Source organism: Amphibalanus amphitrite, unplaced genomic scaffold (genome assembly GCF_019059575.1).
Source record: "Amphibalanus amphitrite isolate SeventyFive unplaced genomic scaffold, NRLGWU_Aamphi_draft 000163F_arrow, whole genome shotgun sequence".
Lineage (NCBI taxonomy): Eukaryota > Metazoa > Arthropoda > Thecostraca > Balanomorpha > Balanidae > Amphibalanus > Amphibalanus amphitrite.
The window spans coordinates 384,250-398,859 of record NW_024881658.1 but is presented as its reverse complement, the minus strand read 5'-3'; the positions used below and the strand labels follow the sequence as shown (position 1 = coordinate 398,859).

The 14,610-nt window shown below is 47.8% G+C and overlaps 1 protein-coding gene across 15 annotated transcripts; it reads right to left on the bottom strand.

Annotated features, from left to right (window-relative positions):
- Nucleotides 1-19: 19 nt before the first annotated feature.
- Nucleotides 20-14,303, bottom strand: LOC122383425. Of its 15 annotated transcripts, none has more exons than XR_006256834.1 (9): nt 13,572-13,587; nt 7,331-7,377; nt 5,898-5,963; nt 5,561-5,627; nt 5,112-5,287; nt 4,691-4,852; nt 4,134-4,288; nt 2,326-2,516; nt 20-1,094 (listed from the first exon to the last, which is right to left on the bottom strand). XR_006256834.1 is itself a non-coding variant. In XM_043369809.1 (9 exons), the coding sequence occupies exons 3-8, from the start codon at nt 5,935-5,937 to the stop codon at nt 2,421-2,423; spliced, it is 696 nt and encodes a 231-aa protein (XP_043225744.1). In that variant the 5' UTR covers nt 5,938-5,963; nt 7,331-7,377; nt 13,572-13,587; the 3' UTR covers nt 724-1,094; nt 2,385-2,420. The 15 variants fall into 15 exon arrangements, 14 of the variants coding, with proteins under 14 accessions (XP_043225739.1, XP_043225742.1, XP_043225741.1 ...); XM_043369809.1 differs by having other exon boundaries at nt 724-1,094; nt 2,385-2,516; XM_043369804.1 differs by lacking the exon at nt 2,326-2,516 and having other exon boundaries at nt 13,572-13,588.
- Nucleotides 14,304-14,610: the final 307 nt, after the last annotated feature.

Below are 14,610 nucleotides of genomic sequence, written 5' to 3'. Positions count from 1 at the left end.
TCACCTTAAGGCTTTGAAATGGTTTTATGTGCGTGTTTATTTCGCGGGACAGACAAACGCCGTTCTGGACAGTCGAGCTCACGTATCGCATGGGCCAGGCTCATGGGTACCGGGGTCCGCACCGGACCGGGAGCGAGCGACCGAGAGCGGCAGTGTGCCAGCGTGAAGGCACATACACTCTGTCCGTACTAGAGAGGCGACGAAACGGCGCGTCCTCACTCCTCGCACGACAGACCTACGTACAGCGATACAAACAAGCGATGTGCTAAAAATAGCTGCCGGTAGTACATTTTAATCACAATGCTTGTATGGTACACATTTACAGGGGTGAACCTTTCACAGACACATCTCAGAAGAAAGTCTTCGAAGAGCGAAGACGCCCACGACTCTACCAACCCAACTGTGGCTTAGCTTGCAATTTGTTCGTAAAAAATATTCAAGGTTGGAAGATCTGTGAAGGTACCATGCTTATAAACTAGTATAAACTAACTATCCTATGCTAGCGATACATAATGCGAAACAAAGCGACACAGACAGCCTTTCGATGGAATGACGCCAATAACTGAAAGCCTCCGCAAAAAGCTGAGTGTGATGTGCAAATGCCGAAGCGTGTGTGCTCGCGTGAACGTCGGGGACTGCCACGTCTCAGCAAAAAAAAAAAAAAAACTTACAAATACCGGGTACAAATTGCTTCAACCAGCTTAGATCTGCTCAGATCCACGCTAACAAGTCGATAGTCACAATCGAGCGGACGGAATGTGTTATAGCACATGAACGCACCAACTATGGGCGCGCATCGGCGGCCGCCGACGCGCACACCATCTACCGACGGCCGACCGAACCGCGCCGCCTCAGTAGCGGGCGCCGTTGCTCGGGTCGTGAACGAACACCTCGTTATCGTTCTCGACGCGCTGGTAGGGCGCCGGCGAGGGGGCGACCACGGACGGGGCGACGGAGGGCACCGAGGGTGGGTAGCCGCCGTACTGGTAGCCGGGCTCGCTGCCGTACTCGTTGCCGTACTCGTAGAGACCGTGGCGGCTGAGCCGGTCCAGGTGGTAGTCGGTAGGCATCAGCTGCTTCACCTGGTACAGGTGCTGCGAGACACGGAACGGGAGGTCAGCTGTCAGCGCCGCACTCGGGCCGGGGGGTAAATACGGGGAGAGGCAGGCCGGGAGCTTGGTAGTACAGCGCGACGCCATAACGCACATTTTAAATAGCCATGGTGCGTTCAGTCGCTTGTAACAGAAACAAAAAGTAAACACACTCTTTACTTTGCACACTGTCGACTAAATTCGGGCATATCTATTTAAGCTCGAGGCAGAAATGAGCCAAACATAAGAGAACTAACCAATTTTTTGGCCATATTATCGCGGCGCAAACATTGATGAAGATCATTAGACAATCCAGAGCGCACAACAGCGTTTAGGGATAATGGACATTATCGATGGCCAAAAACGTACAAGACTGCATGCCTGGATATCAGCAGAAAGTAATGAATACGTGAAACGAGGCATGAAAATGATCTGGATCAGTGAGGGACGTCGTAGGTATGAAGTGGTGAGTAACAATAAGTATTTTTGCTACTGTTAGGCTGGCGAGGAAGGTAAGACGTGAATGGTTACTTAAAGATGTTATGGTGGTGTGCAACAGGCAGACACTCTTTTTTGATTTTGCGGATATTTATAAGCCCATAAAATAGAGGCGATGCACGGTAGATGTCAAAAAAGCCGATGAAAACATCAACATCTCATAGATTAGTGGAGGAGGATCATTAATACCGTCAGCCGATTAGTTTGCTTTTTACAATATCTACATGCCAGATGACGCAACCAATTGGCAAAAAGAAGGATAGAATAAGGAACTCCGATATCAAGAATTTTCGGGTTATAGTCCAGCCAGAAAGTTACGTAAATATTATCCAAAGAAAACCAGGAAAAGGCAAAGCTATTTTAGGAATCATGAACATGATGATCAGATGGTATAACATACGAGTATGCATCTGGTCCTGGTGCGAAATGTTCAAAGGGGCAATAATATGAGCACTATTCTATGTACACATGAGAAACGAACATGTATTACGGCTAGTGATCAAGAAGCAAAACTCGTAAATCATATTTTATCATTATAATTGGCCTAAAAGAAAAGACAAAAAGAAAAAGAGCAGTTATTTGTACGAAAAAGTAAAAAAAAATCCAGGCATAAATAAGTCTCACTAGATACAAAACCGAACCATTAAGCGAGAGTAGTCAGTCAGGGACAGCAGCTAAGACCAATAGAAAAAGAAAGAGGGAGACGGCAGATTGACAGAGACAGACTGAGACGCACAGACAGAGGCGGGCGGGGCGGGTGAGCGGCTGGTCGGCCGGCGGGTGCGGTCTGCATACATGGCCCTCGCCGGCGGCCCGGGGCCCGGGACCGGCTCAGATGTACGCCGAACCGTGGTGCGACTCGGCCGGCTGCATGTGCATCAGAATGTTGCTCTGTTCCAACTGGCGGCGCCGGATGGCATTCATCTCCTAGAACACGACACAGCCAGCGAGCTGGGCATGAGCGGACCGGCAGCTGCACGCTGGTTGGTCGGCCGCGAGCACGGCGACCAATCAGTGAACGCCTCCGGCCACCGGGAGTCTGATTGGCCGCCCGCCGGCGACCGAACTGAGGTCAACCAATCAGCGACCGTCTTGCGCAGAGCCAGCGACGCTGATTGGTCGATAACACCCAGCTCAGCCGACGTCGACCAATCAAACGCCGCCGCCGAGAAGCGATCGTGGGACGTCACATGACCTGTTTGCCGTCACCGAAAACCACTACAAAGCCCTGCAATGTTTGCAATCGCAACAGCGCACCACGGCTCGTCTTCATGCCATAGCTGAGCCTCAGAATTTACAAAGCTTTGTACAGAGGAAGGAAGCACGTTTTCCAGCTTTTTACAAGCGCTTAGCAGTCAGCTAAGTCCGACGCGGCGAGTGCTGCTGCCAGATAGATTCAACGCGACCCATCACCAGCCGTGGGGATGGCCACCGACCAGCCGGCCCCACCAAGAGACGTTTAGTGCGGTCACGAAGGAAGGCGAGTGAGACAGGCAGAGGAGAGGCATGAGGAACCGCGGCGGAGACAGAGATAGGCACAGGCGTCGGGCAGTAAGGGGTGGATGCATAAAAATGAGTGATGCAGAGATCCAGACCAAAAACCGCGAACAGGTCAGCTGCGCCGCTGTTTTGAGCGGTCTTCGAGCTACGCTGCAGAGAGAAAAGAAACACACAGAGTCGCCTGAAGCCGGCTGAAAGTCCGTCTCACGGGTGTCAGACCACAGAGTGAAGCCATGCTGCGGAGAGGAGGAGCCAGTGGCCGGCCTCCGGAGCGACGGCCGCTCGAGGCCAGCGGGTCCCTCCCGACGCCGGACCGAGAGCCGGAGAGCCAGGCCGGAGGAGACAAAACTGATACGGGCGTGCGAGCTACCACATGCTGATGTGACACAGGGTGCTGAATACTCGCCCAGAACACAAGCACAAAACAACCAGTGGGGGGTACGGTGATGATACGCAATACGCATGCCGCTAACACATAATATGACGGTGACGGGAGACTAGGGCGGACTGCAGCCCGGGAAACACACATTTACTATTCACAAAACTGAACAGAAAAACAACGCTACCCAAAACACAATGCATGTGTAAAAGACAGCGATAGGTGCCATGCAAACAAACATTGAAAGCACACAGCACACAGCAAACACATGCACAACTCACGATGAAATAGATGGACACGACAATGTGAGACAAAACAACAAAGCCTGGCATAAAACTTAAAACACAACAGATATTTACAGTCAAATTCGTTCCACCTGCCTTACTTTTTTGGTGAATGTAATGCCTGAAAAGAATGCAAATTAATGCCAGTTTTAGCCCAAAGAGTGCTGACACACTAGGGACATGACAGGAAAATTGAGCGACATTCAAGTGAATTGAAACCGACAAAAAATAATCCGAATGTATCTAAAAAAAAACAAAAAAAAGACGTGCTGCAAAACCGTAGAACAGGAAAACAATGTGTGCTGCCACAGCAGTGCCCCAGAATAACAACGAACAAGTGCTGACAGATATGGGACGTCCCCTGCCCACCAGGCCACTCACCATGCCATAGAGGATGGCGGCGAACGCGTGGAACATGCAAGAGAAGGCGGCCATGTAGTACGACCACGAGAGGAAGTTGTAGTTGGGGTACATGAGCCAGTCGCGGTCCCAGCACTTGCCGCCGAAAATGGCCAGCGCCAGAAACAGCGTCGCCACTGCGGCAGAGAGGAACAGAGACGGGGTCAGCGGGTGGAGACGTGCGGAGACATGAGTCGCCACTGTGGTGGAGAGAGGGCAGGGGCAGGGTCAGCACTGGCGCAGAGAAGAACAAAGCCATATTTAGGGGAAGCAATGCACTTCACGGTACCTTCACTCAACGTCCTCAAACAAACAAACAAACAAGAAAAATAAGCGACGTCGCTCGTCTAAAATCTAAATAGCTAGGCGTCAAATACGTCATCGCAATAGCCATTCAGTTTCACTCTCACTTAGAAGAGATGACCGATCTGTATACCAAAACTAACACATTACTCGGTCCCGTCCCTACCAAGTGATTCAGCTGGCCCTGCCCCCTCCCTCCCACCCCACACCCAAAACCTCTCCATCGCGGACCGTACCGGTAACGAGCTTCATGGTGAGCGCTGTGACGGTCATCTCCAGCTGGAAGCGGCGCCACAGGAAGAGCGGCAGCTTCATCAGCATCATGGCCACCACCACCTGGCCGCCGAAGCTGGCCACGAAGGCCAGCGTGACGAACGCCTGCACCGCCTGCAGCCACGCTGCAGGCGCGGCACACAGCGGGCGGTCAGTCAGTGGCGGCCGCAGGCGGTCGCAAGACACGTAGCCCGGGGTGGTCGGTTTTTTATTCTAGAGTGCCCGGACTTCGGGGGTCATCGGCGCCCGGTAGTTTGTTTATGAGGCGCAATGGCGACGGTAAGTTATATATGAGGAACGTCGCTGCCACTCTGTCAACACAGCGTGTCTCCCACCAAACCCATGGCATAGCCGGGCGACCATCCTCTACTCGAGACTGCTTACCAGGCAGAATCCACTCTCTGATGATGCGGTACTCGTTGCTGAACACCCAGTGACAACCAGTGAACTTGTGGTCAAACTGGTTGTTGGGGTACCGGAAGTTGACAAAGCAGACTTCCCACAGACCCATGTTCTTGAAGTCCAAGTAGGCGATTTCATATGACTGCAGCCAGTACGGACTGAAATAGGCAGAGAGCAGTCAGTTAGGATATCTTGAAACAACACAATGTGCATCATCACCCTCACAGAGTTTGAGTTCAAGCTGATATACGGTTATATCCATAAAATGTCCATGAGATAGGACACTACACAATGACATCATTATTATGGAAATAATCATAAATATCAGGCATTTTATTCCACTCACATTAGCTGCAGGCAAAATAAAGGGCAATTATCTACCCCTTTATTGGTGTTTTAGATTGCACAAGCATCATAGTAACAATGCTTACCTGCAAAATGACATCAGCAGCAGAACACCACCAATGAAAGCAAATATGCTTCCATAAAAGAGAGGCCCTGAAAAACAACAATGATGTTAAACACCTACCACAAAGCAATATGATGGTGATCTAATGCTTATCAATGTCATGCAAGTGAATAATGGACACATTATTTATGGTTTAGAGAAGAGCCACCATCCATTAACATGACTGACAGTTCAATGCTTATCATCATTCTAACTTTATTGACCATCTTAAAATAACTGAACTTAACAACTTGGATGCAATGCCAGGACTTTAACTGGTAACACCATACTACCTTGCAATACATGTAATAGTAACCCACCTTTCCTGGGCTTTGCTTTAGGGTTATCATCATCTGACATGGTGTACTATTTTCTTTCTCTCAAACCTGAAAAATGCAAAGTCAGTCAAGCATGACAAATCGAACAAAACCCATATTTGACAATTGACTGCACAGGCAACTCTAAGGGGATGGAGGAGCATATGCCCTGCCCCCTTCCTCTATATCCTAAATGGATGAAAATATACTATTTTTTAAAAGGAAAATTTCTTTTAGTAACTTAAATAATAACATTTGCTTGCAGTCATACAACATTGCTTAGGAAGCAAGATCTTCAGTGTTTTTGAAAATTGGAGTAGCTTTTAGTAGATTATGAGTATGGCGCATACTGCACCAAAAGTTACAAGTGGCATTTATTTATGTGTCACATCCATTTGGGAAGTGTTGGCTCATCCTGTAAACTTCTAAAAACAGCACTACTGTGATTTTGCTGGGAGCCATCAATATAAAAATGTTACAATAAAATAAGCACACTTATCTCTACTGAGCTATCCTTAAGATGTGCTATGATGTAATGATTGTCAGAGGTATTGCCTTCAGATCAGCTCTACCGAGTAGTAAAGTAATCTTGCTACCAACGAGTAGTAAAGTAATCTTGCTACCAACACCTAACACCAGTAACAAACCAGCTGAAGTGAATATAGATTAGAAACTAAGAAACATAGGTCAAGTCAAACCACATGGGGCTCTCCAGTCACAGCAGCACTGCCACTGCTCTGAGTAATGGGACAGATCAGGATGCCTTATCCAACAAGCCACAGGGGCAGCAATCCATGACAAAAAAATGACAACTTGCTTTATAGTAGGTACATAGCAGATCAGTGCATATAAAGATCAGTATGGTTATGGAATATGGGCAAATATTTGTAAATCACAATATTTTTTCACTGCAAATTTCAATTTACATCAATTTCACTTTTGAGAAATTCCATGATTCCATGTTGGGTCAGGCATCAGGGTCACACTAAGGTCATGATGGCAATGGGATATTACACCCAAGTAAATTTACATTATATTTCTTTCATTTAATATGGTTGAAAGCAGCCTTACAAATGTTGGATGTTTAACCGGGCCCTGTTTCAAGAAAGCAAGCTGCACACAGCAGTATATTGATATTGGGTTTCCGAGGAGACAACAATTGGGCGCTAGAAACGCAGGAGCATCAAGCCAAATTTGCCTCAAGCGCCACGCCAATACAGTGGAGCAGCGTACTGCAGCGCTGGGCCATGAAGCAGGGCCCCAGAAGAAGATTTGTCCTGAAATCCAAAACATGTCAGGTTACGCTCATTCCATCATCATTTGCCATTGTCCTTTTCAATTAAAATCCTAGCTTCCCATTAATAACACTGACTGTCTGCTCACCCCAGGGCCAAATATGAAAATATTTTAAATCATAGCCTTGCTTTAAATACTACCTGAAATATATAATTAGTTGAGCAGTTGAAGAAATAGGTAACTCTTTTTTTTTTTTTTTTTTTTTTAGTGGCCCTAACTTACGTTACCGGCCTCGCGAGGAGGGCGGCGACCTAACTACGCCGCGCAAAACAAACCGGCCGTCCTAACTAAGACCGGTGGCCACTTTTACAGCAAGACAACATGGGAAAACCCATATCCATGTACTATGCCATGAATATGGGAAAAAACCCATGAATTTACGTTAAGACACATAAATGACAGTGAAACTTACCGGTAAATTGATGTTTGTGAAGGGAGGGAAGGAGGAAGTTTGTGAATGGTAAGGTTACGAGAGTTTGATGACAGGAATGGTTTGAAGAGTGGGGGATATGTCGCTGGGAGGGATGGGGTTTGTGAATGTTTAAGCGTCACGATGAAAGGAATGGTTTGGAGGATGGGGAATCTGTCGCTGCTGCAGTTGGCGGCCGACGGTTGTCTGTGGTCGTTCAACCCGGCCGCCGCCGCTGTTCAGCGGCCGGGGTCCGCTGGTGTAGCTCGCTGGGCCGCTGAGCCTCTAAGCCTGCTCCAGCGGCAGGAGAAAACCCGTCTGCCACCGAAGCTCTGTGTTTCAGCACCAGCGAAAAACCCGACCCATCCCGTATCACAAGTCAGCCTGGTGGTAGCGAAACGGGCGCCTGCTAACAGTCAAGGCCGTTAAAGTAGCTCTGAGTAGGGTGATGTTAGGACGAAATCAAGTACCAGGTTTGTCAATGTTGTGTCGTCCCCGAGAAGCGTCGGGAGGTCGTTTTTAAGGTGTTGTACCGCAAGATAGTTAGTGATGTGTCTTCGTTCGTGATGCAATGCCGTGCATGCGATCAAAATGTGCTCTACGGAGATGCGTGTGTCGCAGGTGTGGCAAATCGGAGGGCCCGTCCTATCAAAAAGGTGGCCATGGGTGAGGCGAGTATGACCACACCTCAATCTGGCCAGGGTCACCTCGCGTATCCTGTCTGGTTGGTTACATGTGACCCATGTTCTAAGTTCTCGTTTGATCGCATACATATGTGCAGCATGATGTTGGTCCCAATTGCGTTGAAGGTACTCGGCGAATTTGATTTTTATCATATGAATAGCGTCCCCTTGGGCCATAGGTTCCACAACTGGATCAGGTCGCATTGCAGCCTCCTTTGCGAGGACATCCGCACGTTCATTTCCTGCAATACCGTAATGACCTGGAACCCAAAGAAGGGTCACATGCTGGCCCTCATTGAGATCTGATGTGATCCTGAGAATATTGTAGATACCGTGGTGGGTAACATTATCGGTCCTTTCCAGTGCTTGAAGAGCGGATTTCGAATCAGTACAGATGGTTGCCCGATCAATCTTTTCTGCCTTGATGTGCTCCATAACTTTTTCGATTGCGTGAACTTCGGCACTAAAGACTGTCGTAAATTCTTGAAGCCGGGTCCCAAACCTAAGCCCAGGGCCGACGGCTGCTGAACCTATCTGATTTTCGTGACATGAGCCATCTGTGAAGAAAAAAGCAGAGTCGCAGTTGAGCTCTACATACTCCTGGAAGAGCATTTGAGCTTCCACCGGAGGTATACTGGTCTTCTTATAATCAAAAAGAAATTCAATGGATAGGTCTTTGAGGAGCCAAAATGGAATCATAGGAGGATTTAGAGTAACTTCAGTGCGCCTAATGTTTAGCAGTTGATGAGCTTGCTCAAGGCACCCGGGTAGAAAGCACGATCTACGCAGTGGGCGTCGGGTTCTTGGTTTCCTCGCCTCCATTGCTGGTACCGCAATGTGATTTCGAACACTTTTTGCTCTGTAGTAATAGCGGAGGAAAAGAAAGACGCGTCGGTCATCAAGTGCTGGAATGCCGGTATCTGCACGAAGCGCAAGAACTGGCGATGTGCGAAAAGCCCCAGTTAGAAGTCTCAAGCACGTTGATTGAACGGCTTCTAGACGTTTGCATAAACTGGGCGACAGTGTGCTAAACAGATAACAATTGTACTCAATCGTAGATCTGATTAGCCCAATATACAACATTTGCAATGTTTTCCTGTCCGCACCCCAAGAAAACCCACATATGCATCTTAGGACATTGATTCGTTTAATACAACGTGCTCTTAGGTGCTCAACGTGTTGACGGAAGGTTAGATTAGTATCCAAAATGATCCCTAGAAATTTGTGTGACGTGGAAAAAGGTATTTTAATCCCATCGATGTGTGGGGATCTTTCAAGCGATGGACGGGGTCCACGTTTGAAGACCATCATGACTGATTTTGGTGCTGACAAAAAGAATCCCCATTTTGTGCACCATTAAACGCAGTGATCAACCACTGTTTGCAATATAGAATAAGCCTGTTTGTAGTTTTTGTGGGATACCCATATTGCTATATCATCAGCAAAAAGCGAATAGCGGACAGAAAATGTTAGAACACGTGGCAGGAGTAGGAGCATATCGTTCAGGGCAATCAAGAACAGCGTAGGTGACAGCACGCTGCCTTGAGGGACGCCATGTTCCATTACAAAGTCGTCAGAAAGTGTCGCTTGGCAACGAACTTTGAAAGTTCGGGGTTTTAGGAAATTTTGAAGAAACGCAGCCAAATGGCCTCTGATTCCGATTGAGTGCAGCTTATAAATTATCGTCGAACTGTGTACCTTGTTGAAGGCTGACATTAGATCTAGGAAAATAGCAACAGTCGGTCGCCTATGTTCCCAGTTTACCTGGATGTCCGAGATAAGGCGAATGATATTGTCTGCCGTACTACGATTTTTCTGAAAACCGCTTTGACATATATCAATGCAATGGTTGCTCTCAAGGTAAAATCGCAGGCGCCTGTTTACCATTCTTTCGAAAATCTTGGAGACACAATTGGTTAGTGAGATTGGGCGATACGAATTTGCGTCGTGCTGGTCTTTGCCGGGTTTGAGGATAGGTATGATTATACTTTTAAGCCATTCATCCGGGAAGTTGTCCTCAGTCCATAGTTTGTTGAATGCTATCAGTAGTGTGGAAAGGTTAAGTTCGTTCAATTTTGTGAAAAAAGAATATGGAATGGAGTCTGGTCCTACCGAAGTTTTAGTGCTTGCCTTTGCTAGGGATAGTTTAAGTTCTCTTAGGGTAAAAAGAGCATTGTATGGTTCAGAGTTTGCAGAAGAAAAATCAAGATTTACTGTTCTATTAACGAGAGCTCGATGCACGCTCAAGGAGTAAATATCTGTAGACGATGTGTTGGCAAAGTGTTGGGCAAATATATTTGTGACGGTAACTGGGTCAGTTACGAATATATTGTTTGAAAGCAATTGCGGAAAGGCACCTAAATTAGTTCGTCGTGAGGCGAAAGCACGAACATGACTCCAGAGTTCGCTGAGCGGGGTAAAACGATTACATTTAGCGGCATAGTTTTGCCATGCCGCCTTCTTTTCTTTGTATATAGTTTCCGCACATTCTTTACGGGCAGCGGTATACAGTTGGGCATGTCTGGGACATATGCATCTCTGGAAGTTTCTGAAGGCTCTTTTTCTTATTGCTTTGGCTCTTTGGCATTTCCAGTTCCACCAGACAAGATTTTTAGATTCATTTGCAGTTCCAATCTTAATAGTTTTTTCTTTTAGCGTTTCACTGGCCGATTTCTTCATAGCCCCCATAAAATTGGAAATGGTCTGAGACAGGCCGTAGGGAGCATGTCTGTTGACCTTTGCGTTAAAGCCCGACCAATCCGCGTTATTTGTTTGCCATACCTTCAGTGTCGGTGCTGGTGACAGCGTGGTTGCACTGGTAAGCATGATGTGAATTGGATAATGGTCTGAAAACAGCGGATCCGATGTTACGGTCCATCTAAAGAGCGGTGCGATCCTCGGGGAAGAAATTGACAAGTCAATTGCAGAGGTTGTGTGGTAGCTACTACTGACAAACGTTGGGTTGCCGTCGTTCATAGCTACAAGGGACTGGCGGTTTAGTGCAGCTTCAATTATCCTGCCTCTCGGCGATAAGTGTCGGCTGCCCCATAGTGGACTATGACCATTGAAATCGCCGAGCAGAAGGCAATTTTCTGGCATTTGCTCTAGAAGGTCATTCAGATTTTGCTGGTTTACAACAGTTGCATTTGGCGGCAAATACACTGAAACAACCAACAACTCGCGGTTTAGTAGTGAAACAGTAGCTGCTACAACATTTAGCGGGGAAGCTATGTTTGTTTTCCGTTGTGACACTGAGTTTGCTACATAAAGAGCTACGCCACCCTGTCTATTTGCTAGATTTATGTCCTGTCTGTACAAAGTATATCCAGCCACATTGTAATTGTAATGATCTGTGCTTTTAAAATGAGTTTCCTGAATCGCCGCTAGAAGAGGAGCTTCCTTTTGTATATACTGTTTAAATTCAGACAAATGGGATAGAAGTCCTCCTACATTCCATTGAAGCAAAAAATCCATTGCAGCAGCTATCTAGTTTGTTTGGCGCGCTATTCTGGGATGAAGGATCGTCTGGTCACGACCTGGGTACGAAGGCCCACATTTTTCCTCTCCTTTGTTGAGCGTGCTCGGAGGCGAGTTTTGGGGCCTTCTGCATGGAGGGTGAGCTGAGTGTCGGAATCGCTGTCATCAATGACTGATGGCGATCGCAGGACGGAAGACACGGCGACCATTTTGGGGGTCTCCTCGTCCTCGCTCGTCGTATTGGCATCATAGCATGTGTCGTCGTCGGAATCTGTAGCCCTTGTCCGGTGGAGTGGTGTAACTACGGAGACGCCAGTTGGGTTGCTGGGGGACATTTCACAGGTGCCTGGTGTTTGGGCCTGGTGTCGTGTCCCACCACTTTTGTGCGGGCCTGTTTCTCGCTGATCAACCACGGTGGGAGAGTCAGGGTGGACTGTCTTGGGTGTCGGTGTCGACCGGGCGCAGCCTACATCGATAGACCGAGCGAGTTCCGGCGTCGCGGCCGTGCGCTTCCGAGCATGGGTGCTTGGGTGGTCTGGCGGGCTCGTGTCTTTGCGGGCTGGTGGCGTCAGCTTTGCGTGACGTGCGACATGGGGCAGATCCCGAGGGGGTGGGAGCTCTGGCCAGTCCTGTGGGCGGTTTGCAGCCTGGGATATCTGAGCCTGTGTTTGTCCCACATGGCGCGGGACTCCCTCGTGGTGGGAGGTGCTGGGCTGGGTCATGGGGGGTGACCCACCGTGGGTGCCAGCCACGTGTCCAGATCTGCGTTGTGTGGCCTCGCGGAGCTCCTGCACCTTTGCAACCCACACGGGACAGTTCTTGTCAGTCACTGGGTGCGGTCCATTGCATGCAGCACAGTGGGGAGGGGCGACACACCCTGTAGACGGATGCTCCTCTGAGCAACGTTTGCATATTTCAGCACGAGACCTACATGTGCCTTGTCCGTGTCCATAACGCTGGCACTTGCCACAGCGCCGAGGCAGCTGGTGAGATGGCCTGACTTCATAGCGCATGTACACTGCATAAAGGTGTTCAGGCAGCTGTGTGGCCGAAAACCTCACCTTGAGCAGTGGGTTCGGTCTGGAATTTTTTGAAGGGAGGCGTGTGACACTTGTGACACCCTGGTCACGGCTTTCCTCAAGTATGGTTTGAGGAGACTCCATTGAGAGCTCAGGGGCATAGACCATCCCCTCCACCTGGTTTAGGCGGTCTGCTGGAATCACAGAGATGTCCTCCCCCCTGAATGACCTCCAGGCTAGCAGAGCCTCGGTCTGGTACATGTCCCTCGTTTTGACAAGCAGAGAGCCGCTTCGAAGTGCAGAAACCTTAGCAGCTGCATAATGGATCACGTCCAGGAGCTCATCTCGAATTTTGTAAGGGCTGAAGTTCCGAAAGCTTTGGTTTTTTTCCTTAAATCTCACGAGGAGGTAAGCAGGTCCAGTGGGAAGGAACTGACCTTCGTCAGTAGCGGTAACCGCCTTGGAGAACATGGCTGGCATAGCTGGAGAGAACGACACCAAAAAGCGAGATAATCTTGTGAGGAAATTACAAGTCTTGCCAAAGAGTAGTCAACAAAAAATGAAGACGTGAAGAGGAGGGAAAGCAGACTCACCGTGGAATCTTGCTTTAATAGTGGGAAGCCGCTCGGGCAGAGTGAGACGAATGAGACGAAAAGCTTTCGAGACTAAATCCACCAGAATTCAATTTCACGCAAAGACAAGGCTATTTTTGATAAAAAAAGAAATGCTGAACAGGACGGGAACAGAATATCCCGTAAAAAACACCCTAGCACTTAAGGGAAACTGCAAAAATTGTTCTCCCACAATACACACCCTCCCTGTTCAGTGCTGCCAGATGGGGAAGGCTGTAATCCTCTATATCAGTTACAAAAATCCTCCAGATTCCTCCAAATCCTATTGGTAGATATAGAAAGGCGGTCTTGGACGCTGCAGGGGACTATACCCCCAACAAAGTTTCACCAAATTCTAAAAACCCATCGGATTTCAAAACCTTTCGCACTGCTGTGCAGTTTAAAAGATACTTTTTCTTATAAAAGTTGTTGAGTTTTCGTTTTATCTAAAAAAAACGAAAATTTTCGTCGATTTCGGGCGCTGCAGGGGGGCCGGGGGCATTTGCCCCAAATGTCCCCCTTAGATCCGCCAGTAGTTTGGTACCCTCGTAAATATAGCTACATGTCATTGTTTTTGGATTGTCATTGACTGTGAGAAAAACGAGAAGACTGAGACATTCTGCAGTCTCACGGTGATAAAGGACGTGATATATCCTAACGGGTAGGGTGACGCTGGGCAGGAAAATGCCTTTTTAGTCTTGAATGTGTTATATTTTTCCATGAAATTGAATATAATAATCGGGCGACAAATCCTCCAGATTTTCCTCCAGAATCAAAAATCCTCCAAAAGCGAAACTTCTCCGCAAATAGAGTTCAAAATCCTCCAGATTTGCGGAAATCCTCCAAATCTGGCAGCACTGTCCCTGTTTGTGGGTTGGTAGGCGATAACTTTCCAAGCTGCAGGGGGCAGGCAGGGGGCAAAATGAAATAGTTGCCCTGCACCTAGTGGCTCTTAAAATTGTTGTAAAATAATCCTCAGATATGTTTCAATTTTTCTTCAATTCTGGTGATGTAAATTGTTAAAAGTGTTTTTTGTATAAAACAAACACAACACCAAAGAAAAATAAAAAATTGATCCCAAATGTATAATGCAGTGCTTAGTACTTTTAACTCCTGATTTTCCTATTAGAACCCTGTTCGATGATGGAAACTTGAGAGTTCGGATAACACAAAAGCCTACTGTTGCCTAGCAACAAGAGAAAAATTTTAGCTGTTGCTAGG

Bases quoted from the DNA above. Each gene is read 5' to 3' on its own strand.
- LOC122383425 (XM_043369807.1), bottom strand. From the start codon at position 5,937: ATGTCAGATGATGATAACCCTAAAGCAAAGCCCAGGAAAG. The intron at 4,853-5,111 runs GTAAGCAGTCTC...CCGCGCCTGCAG, and splicing joins CAGAGAGTGGATTCTGCCTG to CGTGGCTGCAGGCGGTGCAG. The intron at 4,289-4,690 runs GTACGGTCCGCG...TCTCTGCCGCAG, and splicing joins CACCATGAAGCTCGTTACCG to TGGCGACGCTGTTTCTGGCG.